This window comes from Xenopus laevis, chromosome 3S (assembly GCF_017654675.1).
Source record: "Xenopus laevis strain J_2021 chromosome 3S, Xenopus_laevis_v10.1, whole genome shotgun sequence".
NCBI lineage: Eukaryota > Metazoa > Chordata > Amphibia > Anura > Pipidae > Xenopus > Xenopus laevis.
In genome coordinates, this window is record NC_054376.1 from 51,620,194 (window position 1) to 51,632,736 (window position 12,543).

The 12,543-nt window shown below is 36.2% G+C and overlaps 1 protein-coding gene across 8 annotated transcripts in view; it reads left to right on the forward strand.

The window, feature by feature from the left end:
* Positions 1-12,543, forward strand: part of dmxl2.S (Dmx-like 2 S homeolog) — a 78,315-nt gene that overhangs the window by 14,373 nt on the left and 51,399 nt on the right. For all 8 annotated transcript variants that reach the window (XM_041588296.1, XM_018255428.2, XM_041588293.1 and 5 more), the window contains exons 4-5: positions 8,037-8,115; positions 10,847-11,000. In XM_041588296.1, coding sequence (XP_041444230.1) covers positions 8,037-8,115; positions 10,847-11,000 — 233 coding nt within the window. The remainder of the gene's footprint in view (positions 1-8,036; positions 8,116-10,846; positions 11,001-12,543) is intronic.

The following is a 12,543-nucleotide window of genomic DNA, read 5'->3' on the forward strand; positions in this document are numbered from 1 at the left end:
AGAAGAGGGCAGCCTTTGCCTCTCCAGCGGCAAGTGGTGCTGAAGAATATCCCCAGGACTACGGTGCACAAGCGCATTTTGAAAATGTTACTGGTCCTTTAAGTTTTGTTCTACCATACAACTGTTGATGTGAATATATGTAAACATTAATATGAAAAATGTTGCAAATGAGTTTGGCAACCAGTTACAGTATATGTACTCAAAATGTTTGTGTCAGCAAAAGGAATAATATATAACCCTGTATGTGTAAAATATAAATAAAAGAAAAGGATGCTTTTCAAATCATTTAAACTCCATATTTAATTGCAGATGGCCCAAAGACAAAATATCCAAAGTTTAAATGAATAGTTCAGTATAAAATAAAAACTGGGTAAATAGGTGCAAATTAAAAGATGTTTCAAATATATAGTGGTGCTTGAAAGTTTGTGAACTCTTCAAAATGTTCTATATTTTTATATGAATTTGACCTAAAACATCACCTGAATTTCAAACAAGTCCTGATCTGAACCCAATTGAGCATGCATTTCACTTTTTGAAGACTAAACTTCAGACAGAAAGGCCCACAAACAAACAGCAACTGAAAGTCACTGCAGTAAAGGCCTGGCAGAGCATTAAAAAGGAGAAAACCCAGAATCTGGTGATGTCCATGAGTTCAAGACTTCAGGCTGTCATTGCCAGCAAAGGGGTTTTAACAAAGTATTAGAAATGAACATTTTATTTTCAGTTTTTTAATTTGTCCATTAATTGTGAGCCCCTGAAATGAAGTGATTGTGTTAAAAAAAAGGATTTAGTTCCTCACATTTTTATGCAATCTTTTTGTTCGTCTGCAGTTCAACTGCATCTGAATTGTGTAATTTAAAAGTCATTGTGGTAATGTACAGAACCAAAATTAGAAAAAAAGTTGTCTCTGTCCAATTATTTATGGGCCTAACTGTACATTTGTGCATGATAGTACAGCTTAGAGTTAGCATTACTAATTGGGGAGGTGGAGGAAAGTGGAAGAATATCATCTTTTTCAGCATGAAGGAGCTTACATTTGTTGATTGCTGATCAGACTGACAAAATATTATACATATATTTTACAGTATATTGTGAATAATAATTTAGTACAGCATTCCCAGGCTATAGCCTGTTCAACAGATGCAGCACCCACAAAAGCATGGATGGTGATGGTATTTCTTGTAGTACCATTTTGACCTCGTGTAAGACAAAACTCAGTAAAGGAAAACCTTTAGAAATAGTCAGGCAATTTATTCTTACATAATACAACATAACAGTTTTGTCTGGGTAAGCTGTTGGAGTAACACACAGAATGTCAGCCAAGGACTTACCAAAGACACACCTCTTGGTCCAGGCATTATATAGCTATCAGAAGGCTTTTACAATAAGTGTGACAAGGGTTTCACGGAAATACCATACATAGTCTGTCTCCTCCTTGTACAATTAATGTCCAAATGATTTACTTAGTCTTACATGTTATCAAAGGAATGTTGTAACATACTGTGCCTAGCTCCAACAGTCCACAGCCTCGCAATCAGCTATCGGCTAACCAAGGCCATTGTGGTATTTCAAGTTATTCGAGCAGCACGTCTGCAGTAAGGGGCCCCCAACAGACAGACGTTATGCTAACACTCTGGAATTTAAGTAACAGAGTGATGATCTTTTGTTTGTATGGCCTAGTATAAGCTATATGATTGACCATTGTCCACAGTAGACCATTAGTCCATCCTGCCTTGGGCCTTATAGCGTTATGGCGTCATAGAGGGTGGGGGTGACAACTATCAACCCTCTGACACTAGCCATTCGTCCGTCTTAGGATTTGGACCGTTCCAGATATTTTTATATTTACATTACCTCTCTTGAAACATTAAATATGTTTCACATTAGTAATTACAGGCACAGTAAGAGTGCTGAGAGGACCCCCAGGAACAAGGGAGGTCTATTATAAATGGGACAGTGGTGTGCACTACTGTGAGTTACAGTTCAACTGTCGTGGCAGCACCAATACAGAAGTGCAGCTAAAAAGCTGAAATGAATGAAAACAAGGAAAACAGGAAGCTAGGGGGCTAGAAGTATTTCCTGTTTTTGAGGAACTAACGTGACTAGGGACCGCTGGAGCCGCACAATGAAGCAAGAGCTGTCTGAATATAACATGTAGTCTAAGATTTAAGCAAATATATGATTATAGTGAAGTTAGGTTTCAAAATAAAGCAAAATAAAGCATTACAGAGAGATAATAAAAGGAAATCATTGGATAGAGATAATGAGACATAGTAATAATCATCCTGAGTAAGATAAAAATGTAAAAATGAAGATTAATAAAAATGAAAAAATACTAAAATGAAGCTAAAAATGAAAAATACTGAAATGAGGCTAAAAATGCTAAATTCAAACTTTTTCTTTTCTCTATTATCTAACTTAACCCTTCTACTATCAACTTTTCTTGTTCCTCTCCTTGCTTTCTAGCTTCCTTTGATTCTCAGGCACTTTGACTTTCTAGGGCACATACTTGACCTTTTACCTCTTTTGCTGCCTCTCTCTTTCTCTTAGCTATTACGGGAAAACAACTCATCATAGAGTGGGGAGGCTGACGGCTCTATGTATGCCTTATGAGTTAATCTGTGTGTTTTTAGTCAGACGCACTTCTGCAGCATCCCCCATCGCCCCCCTTTTTCTCTACTTTGTATTGTACGGGCGGGGTAGAGCTTAGCTGTGGGGCTGGGGACAGCCTGCTCGTCTGTATCTGAGCTATAACTTTCAGAGAACTTATCTCTGAGCTGTTTTTCTTTTTTCTTGTCAAACCTCCCCCATAAGGCTGAGAAAGTTTTATCATATAGATGTAAATCAAATGTGAGCAGAAGTTGGAAGGTACTTATAGCACAAATTCTAAAAGAGAAATATAGACCAAGTATTAATGCTAGGATGACATGGATAGACTTAATGAAACTTCCAATGGAGTTGTTTTAACCAGCTATAAAATTTTACCTAATCATTTGGAATAACTGAACTGTTCTATAAAAACATTACACTTATTGTTGCATCTCTAAAACTTTGACTATATGACATTCAGCAAACATTTCAGAAACAATATGAGTACAACCTTCTTTTTCCTATCAAAACACATGATAATCTAAAATCATACTATTTTGGTCAGCTACTCTATTTTTTTTTTTTATAGATTTAACATTATGGGCAGGACTGGTCTTGGAATCTAGACTCTACTCAATACTAATATTAGCACATGACAGAGTTCTATTATAATGGGGTCTATCATTTTTTTTTTCTATGTCAGTGCTGTTTACACACAACCAGCTACATATAGAGCTGAGGACCTGGGGCAATAATACAATAATGAGTAATTACAGGAAACTTTCCTTCTAAAACCTTTTTAAACAGATACAATTTTACCTTTGTTGTTTTTCATAACTAATCTAAAATTAAACATATAGAGAAAATGTTACATTATCACATTCCCATTGCTCTTATAAATTGTACACAATTTAACTATATCACGTTCAATACTGTATGAATTGAAAACTTAAAATTAACCCGTTTCAATATCAGTCCATCAGTTCATTATAGGGGAAAGTCCAATCAGAGAGACATCATGGCGGTGGATAGACATATGAAGAAATATTCAACAGTCACTTGTATTCAGTCAATGCAACAGTCTCTGTACAGTTCTTAAGAGTTCATAATCAGTCCATGGTTTCGATATTAGGATAGGCAAAAATGTAAAGGCATCACAGATATGAATGGCAAACTTTGAAATGGCTCTTTGTATGCATGCAGAGTTTCTTTCAATGAGTGGTGGGATCAATGATAGCTGTTCTATTTGGAATGGATTGGAATAATCTCAACAGCTACTGATGGAATTTTGCTCAGATCACCAACCTGGAAACAAAGAGACAATGTGACAATATCTGGTGTTCTGGTAATACTGACTTATCTAATGTACTAGCTTAAGAACTCTAATGAAACTACTGTATGAACTGTCAGTAATGAGAAGTGGTTGTACATTTATGATATGAGTGAAGGATGTTTGTTTTCTTGTGGTTAATTCAAATGGAGAGAGTCCACAACACCTGATAGGATTGTTGCAGAGAATTGATAGGACAGCTGGGAATAAATCCAACCAAATGCTGCCAGTAATTGTGTTGTTGGAAGTGGGATGGTACAAAGACACAACTCCACTTAAGATCAGTGATATTTGCAAATTTGTAACAGAATCGAAAATTTAATTATGTAAACTATCAAATACAACCTGTACTGTTTCCTTCTTATAACAAAATAATATTGATTAATCATAACCAGGAAAAACATTTAACAAGTTCTCTCTTGTACCTTTATATATATATATTTATATTTTTAGCCTAAATGAGAATGACATAGACCCATTTTAGTAGCATCATGTATTTCTACAAATTTGGTAGTGAAATTACTGGTTATCAGACAAAATCAACAATAAATCGAAGTCACTTCTGCATTTTCTTACACTTGCAGACGTGTGATGCAAGATACACAAGTGCAAAGATTACGGGAGAAAGTTTTCTGTAGCAGCGGCACAAGCACATAAGCTGCATTTTTATGAACTGACTTATTTAATTAGAAAAAATAGTAACAACAACAGAACCCACAATATAATACTCCTCTCTTGTTGTACTGCAAATGCAGTACAATAATATGAAATAATAGATTCACATCTGTCTAGAGAATAATGAAAGGAATTTAACCTGTAGCAATGAGTGAATCGGGTATGGATCCAAACTGCATCAAGTTTACCTTCATGTGGGTGAAAAAGATCCAGATGCAGGAGATACAGAAAAAAAAATACAGATGAGTATAAAACAGTAAAGTTAAAAATATTTGCTGTGGTTAAACGTTCCTGAGCCTGCTGCCTGACAAAAAGAAAGTTACAAAACAGTGAGAGAAGTTAAGCATCTGAAATATTGTGCAACGGAGGATTCTGGGAAATGTAGTGTTTATGACAGTACCAGCAAATAGAATCCTTCTTGTTATTAATTGGACTATGAACTAGATTTCCTCTTAAAGGGTGCTGTAAATCTAATGCACCATTAAGTACTTCAGTGTGAAACAACTGACCATGATTTATTTGGTCGTCAGGACATTTGTCTTCAGAATATTCAGGGGAAGTACTACTGTTAATAAGCTTAAAACATTCTGAACTATTAGCTCAATAAGAATCTTCATTACTGGGGGCTGCACCGTGAAACAAAAAGTTCTGAGACTGTGTAACCCTGTATCACTCTAAAATTGCCAATAGGCACATTCAAAATAGCATTTAATTGCTCCTTAGTATCCATATAAAGGACTGGATCTAAGTTTGCTGAGCAAGGAGCAGAGAAAAGGTGTAATGTCTCAGCTGAAGTATATGTGAGAAATATCACTTTCTATTGTTGGCAAAAGCCTGCTAAATCTAATGGCATGCAATTTGTATAGTAAAATATTTTCTCTTTCACATATCATTTATCTGTCACAGTAGAATGTCAAGTTGTGAGGGAAGAAAACTATCGCCTTCTGGCCAGGAAAACGCAGTCTTGTCCCCTCAGCTGTGACACTTAACAAAGGCTTTGAAACTTAAAATGTTTTGGGCACTCAACTAGCATATCTAGGAGGATTGTTAGATATTCCAAACTGATGGAACATGTTTTTTTTTTCAGATCACAAGTAAAACATAATACACTTAGAAAAGAGTTATCAATCTGACACATAAAGATAAAAAAGAGAAGTAAGTTTAGTTTGAGACAAAAAACTTCAACAAAGAACATTTAAAGAGACAACACTAATATTTCTGTTAAAATAGAAAGACAAGTGGAGTGAATTAACTAACCTTATTCACGAGTAACCCATTCACAAACAGAAATACACAAGAGAACTAATGTTACTATGAGAATAAGAACAAAGAAGACAATGTTAGGATAAGATAAGAATAGAGACATGATAGTCAAAGACAAAATGACAATATTTTAATGACAGACACATAGAACAAATATTATATTACAAGAGGTACCTATGAAAACATATAAACATTAAAGAGAACCAAAAACAGTAAGGTAAACATATTCATTACAGACACATCAAAGTCATATAACCGTCAAGTCAAGTCAAGTCCTTTTCTTTCTAACATACACACAAGTAATACATTCAAAATATGCTCTAACAGACCTGTAGGATGCAAAAAAGCTTAGCAGCGAGCTATTAACATTGGTTTATAAAACAAACTGGGCAAACAAACAGACATATAAACTGGAGTCACCTGCAGGAAAAAATGATGTTATACTTTTCTCTGTAATTTAGAATAGGCTTACAATTGAGTGTAAAGGGAGAAAATAGGTTTGAAGTTGCAGACAACACCTAAATGTTTGTATGACTCTCGTTTTTCATCTGACAATTCAAACGGACAGGAAAGTGATTCACACTTCACACTCTACAGAATTTCCTTCAGAAAACCTAGTTTTCCGTATTTCTGGCCTGCTAGGTCGCCCCATAAACAGGAACCGCAGAAAAACTTCTAAACAACAAGCAGACTCTGAGATAGAGCCACACATTCTCTCACACACCATTACACATATGACAGTTACACTAAAGTTATTCACACACTCAGCTAGGCAAACATTCAACATTCATGGATCCTTTTGCATTCATCAAACAACATACAGTACACGTGTAATTTCTATTTCAAGATGTTTTAGACTACACTTCATGATAAGGAATAAGAGACGTACAAAATACAAAAACAGGAAGGAAACTGTGGATTCCTATCATGAATGGCAGATAATTTCAGCTGATTAACACAACAATTAACAAAACAATAGGCAAAAAGAAGAAGTTAGAAAAAACATATATACCCCACCCAGGGGGGTACTTACGCGCGTGTATCCATCATCCGTTAAAGTAAAGCTTTACGGGGAAACCGTCCTGGAAAAGAAAATATCCACGGGTAAACTATCGACATCCGAGAACAAAGCCCCTCGGGTACACTCCAGTAAGACAGCCTGGAGCCCTCCATTGCCTGAAAAAAATGACTGGAAAAAACCGGATCACAGTCGTCGGGTCACCATATGATGGTATTTCTTGTAGTACCATTTTGACCTCGTGTAAGACAAAACTCAGTAAAGGAAAACCTTTAGAAATAGTCAGGCAATTTATTCTTACATAATACAACATAACAGTTTTGTCTGGGTAAGCTGTTGGAGTAACACACAGAATGTCAGCCAAGGACTTACCAAAGACACACCTCTTGGTCCAGGCATTATATAGCTATCAGAAGGCTTTTACAATAAGTGTGACAAGGGTTTCACGGAAATACCATACATAGTCTGTCTCCTCCTTGTACAATTAATGTCCAAATGATTTACTTAGTCTTACATGTTATCAAAGGAATGTTGTAACATACTGTGCCTAGCTCCAACAGTCCACAGCCTCGCAATCAGCTATCGGCTAACCAAGGCCATTGTGGTATTTCAAGTTATTCGAGCAGCACGTCTGCAGTAAGGGGCCCCCAACAGACAGACGTTATGCTAACACTCTGGAATTTAAGTAACAGAGTGATGATCTTTTGTTTGTATGGCCTAGTATAAGCTATATGATTGACCATTGTCCACAGTAGACCATTAGTCCATCCTGCCTTGGGCCTTATAGCGTTATGGCGTCATAGAGGGTGGGGGTGACAACTATCAACCCTCTGACACTAGCCATTCGTCCGTCTTAGGATTTGGACCGTTCCAGATATTTTTATATTTACAATGGATATAGAATGTAGATTATCAATGTGTTCTTCACTAACTCTGTCTGACGAAGGGGCCCGTCCCGAAACGTTACATTGTAATAAACACGCAGGGCTTTGCCCGCATGCATCGAGCTCTGAGTGCCAGTTTTTCTTCTATTATGCTGACTACAATTGGGGTTGCCGATCCCTTCTGACTGTGCACCGGGCCAACTTATGCTGGAGAGGCCAGGGTGTGCTGGTGGGTTCTGGAAATTGTTCTTCACTAACTTTTTCTCTTCTCTTACAGCAACTAAAAAAGCAGTGGCTCAGGACAGGACAGTTTTTCCTGAGTTCAGTGACTTACAACTTAGCATGGGATCCTCAAGGTAAACCTATTCTTGCTCAGTTTGTTCCATGTGATAGTATTGAGCAGGTATTTCATTGTAAAAGGTGCTTAAAGGGACCCTGTCATCGGAAAACATGTTTTTTTCAAAATGCATCAATTAATAGTGCTACTCCAGCATAATTCTGCAGTGAAATCCATTTCTCAAAAGAGCAAACAGATTTTTTTTATATTCAATTTTGATATCTGACATGGGGCTAGACATTTTGTCGATTTCCCAGCTGCCCCTGGTCATGTGACTTGTGCCTGCACTTTAGGAGAGAAATGCTTTCTGGCAGGCTGCTGGTTTTCCTTCTCAATGTAACTGAATGTGTCTCAGTGGACATGGATTTTTACTATTGAGTACTGTTCTTAGATCTACCAGGCAGCTGTTATCTTGTGTTGGGGAGCTGCTATCTGGTTACCTTCCCATTGTTCTTTTGTTTGGCTGCTGGGGGGGGAAAGGGAGGGGGTGATATCACTCCAACTTGCAGTAAAGAGTGATTGAAGTTTCTCAGAGCACAAGTCACATGACTTGGGGCAGCTGGGAAATTGACAATATGTCTAGCCCCATGTCAGATTTCAAAATTGAACATAAAAAAATCTGTTTGCTCTTTTGAGAAATGGATTTCAGTGTAGAATTCTGCCGGAGCAGCACTATTAATTGATTCGTTTTGAAATGTTTTTTTTCCCATGACAGTATCCCTTTAAGCTATAGCAGCCCAAATATTCAGGCCTGACTGCACTTAATAGGAGGACAAAACATAAAACTGCCTCAATATACTTAAACAAAAATCCCAAGTGAACCGGCTATAATTGTTAATCCAAATATTGCTGCCTCCATATTTAAATCCTTCATTGTTCACCCAACTTAACCCTACAGGGTGCAAGTTTAAGAGCACTATGGGGCGGAAGAGCACATGTTTTGTGCTCATTCTGCTCATTTTTATACCCCCCTGCCTGTTGTGTTCTGCACTGTACACCAGATGAAAAATCCAGTGCTCAATGCAGAGAGCAGTGCTATGATATGTATCTAAGCCCAGATGCAGGCTGCGTGTCCTGCCGCTCCCTATCTTGCTCATCTGAATAACAAGGTGAGGAGATGCCTACGTGACTCCCCTCATCTACCTCTCTTGGATCCTTCACTGTTACAACAGTTGGCGCTGGAACCAAAGGTTGTGCCATAAACAGAGGCCTGCAGCCATATGCAGAAGGCCAAACACAGCATTGCATAGTGCAAAAAATGGCCAATAGCTTTTTTTATATTTTTTTATTTCTGCACTTACTGCCTTCTCACTTGTGCTATATAATGTTTGTAAGCATTACAGCACATGTGAGATGGATCACTGAACTTCAAAATGGTTTCTTGCATAGATGATGTGCTCTATAATTTTTAAAATAGTATGTGTTGCCCATAACACACTCAACCTCTGCTCTGAGGTCATATGACCAGTGTCCAGTCATGCCCATATGACCATTCATTAATTTATTCTTCAAAAAAAATGGGGGCAGGGAAATCTGGACTGAATTTCAGCTATCTGTGCATGAGATTGTCTGGTGCCGGTGGGTTGACCTTATAACAGGAAAGCATCAGATAGTCAGACTAGTGCTTGGTTTTATGTAAACAATTTAAATACCTATGGTCATAGGTTGAATATGCTACGTAATAATTAGATTTGCTAACACCCATAAAAAAATGTTTTCTAAAAAAAAAAAAAATGTTCTTTTGTATTTCTCACATGAGCATAATTTAATGAGGTACAGTTTATGTCTTTGATGATATTTTGTCCTGTGGCACACTAGGAATTTTGTCTCTGCATGAGCAATTGACATTGTTTTATATGGACATTTGTCTGTTCAAATGATGGTTGGTTACATTAGATTATCTTCCACAGTTTGTATGTAAGGTGAATGTGTAGGCGGAGTGAAGAAAACTAGAGGAAATGTTAGAGATCAATGTTTTTGGAATTTCCAGAATTCACTGAAGAATAATTAAGTCAAATATAAAAGGAAGCTGCAATTGCAAACAATTAATTGTAAGCTGAATTGATAAAGCTAAAAGCCCTTACCCTTTTTTGTTCCATATGGTGCAGTTTGCATTGCCAGCCTGATTATTATCCACAATTCTGGCAAACCACAAATACAGTACATTAAAGTAAAATTTTTGCTCAGAGTAATTGCAGACTAAGCAGTGTCAAAAATTTAACATTTTAATCTATTCTGCCCTTTTTTCTTCAAGCATGTAGTGCAACTTAATCTTATGCAATATTGACAGTTTGAATGACTGGGGGTTTATATAAAATACAACTGTTTCCTAAACCATGAGATGTCCGTGGAAAAAACGTTGCATCAACTCTAGCTTTGATGCTATAACCATAGGCCACCAGGTTTTCAAAAACAGCCTTTGAGATTCAGCGAGCCATCTTCTCCAAAAACCTTGCTGAATAGACTTATAATACCATATCTGTAGTGACCTTAACTGTTCCACTTCCTTTGCAAAATTACTTTTAAACCTAGAAACGTTTTTACTTGGCAAAAAATACTACTGTGCCTTACAGTGCAATATCTGTCTAATTAATATTATTGCTTTGCAACTTTACTTTTTTTTAGTTTTGCTGACAATGTTTATTACATTCCCCCTTTATTCATTTATACTATGAAAGTCCATGTACACATTGATAGTACGTCTTGTAATATAAAGTAGAGTCATTTTGTTTAGTTAATCTCTTCTGCAGGTAACCAGTTGTTAACAGCTACTGATTATTTACAATTATGGGCCCCTCCATCAAGTGACATTCTAGAAGAGGAAGAGGATGATATGGACAGCCCTGACATGGAGAATAAAGTTCAGCCTGCCCTGAATGACTGGAATTGTATCTGGCAATGCAAGTAAGTTGAGACATTTGGAAATGTTACTTTTCTGAATATATCTAGTGGTGCTTAAGTGAATTAAACTTTTATGTTTGTATGTATGTATGTATTCCATACATTCTCATTCTTTACAATAAATTACACATTGGCGGTTATTTATGAAAATCCAAAAAGTTCTTACTCTTTTCAGTAAACTACTCCAACCAAATCTGCACTGACTTTTCCCCCAAATTTATCAATACATTTTCACAAATTTTTGTTGTGTGGGAAAAGTCACATTAAATTGTAAATGAAATCTGAATCGTAAGATTTTTTTCAGATTTTGTGCTCGAAACCTACTATTTTTCGTAAAATCGCCCTACAGCTAAGTGTTTTTTTGAAACTCAGCTCAACTCAGAAAATCTTCCAATTGTTAATTTATAATAATAAATAGCCCCCATTATTTTAACAACGCATGTAATTGGAGTGAGAAAAAGATTCTGCATAATGAATTCTGAATACAGTACCCCTGGTGTAAAATATAAGGAGATTATAAGTCATTCAATTACAATGTAAAAGCACAAACCTGCAGACTGAGTGCTACATGTCATGGAACTCCAAGGTGACTTCTAATATCCTCATTTTTTTTTTAAACAGGGAGTACACTTATTATTATTAATTATTAACTTTTATTTATATAGCGCCAGCATATTTCGCAGCGTTGTATGATATACACATTTCAGTAAGTCATGTGACAGAAATTCAATAAGCAAACATTATAAATGATGGCATCACTAATTACCATTTATAAGGATATCATTTACAGGACATTAGTGGCATAATATATGCTAAACTGTACCTCATATTTTAACATATTTAAGATATCAGAAGTTACAATAGAATGGAACAAGACCACAGGGCTAGTGCTTTTAAATCGCCTGTATTATTTAAAAATAAGTGACTTTAAGGGGATCTATTGCAAAATAAAAAATGAATATAAGCTTCATCTCACTGAAACAAGACACTTTCTAAATAGAATCAAGTAAACATTCTGTTCCATTTATGAAATAATCAAGTTACTCTTCAGTATATTTCTCTTAGTAACATGTCATGCAGAGGTCTGGGTCAGATTTTGATTTCCTAGCAGAGGGTTTTAGAGCTAACACAAATAACAAAGCTAACAATATAACGCTGACTCTGGGGCACACTCTGCTTACAGAGAAACCAGAGCTAGTTATTTTAAAAGAGTGAGCTCTAATACATCTTCTAGGCAAAGGGTGCAACCCCCACCCAAAGGGTGTAGACCCAACAATACATAAATATATAGAATGATCAAAGAATTGTATTTCGAAATTTTTTTATTACAGTGAGATGAAACTCATGTTATTTTTATGATAGATCTCCTTTAAGTAAAGCACATTTTTTAAGGATGGTTTACTACTAAAGATCATGATTTATATTTTCTTTTAAAGAATATGCAAAATTTACCAAGAGCCTTCCATAAACGGAGGAGTTGTAACCCTGTACTTATAATGTAATTTATAATTTTCTTCTATAAAATCAGTTTTATATTCCACGTCTT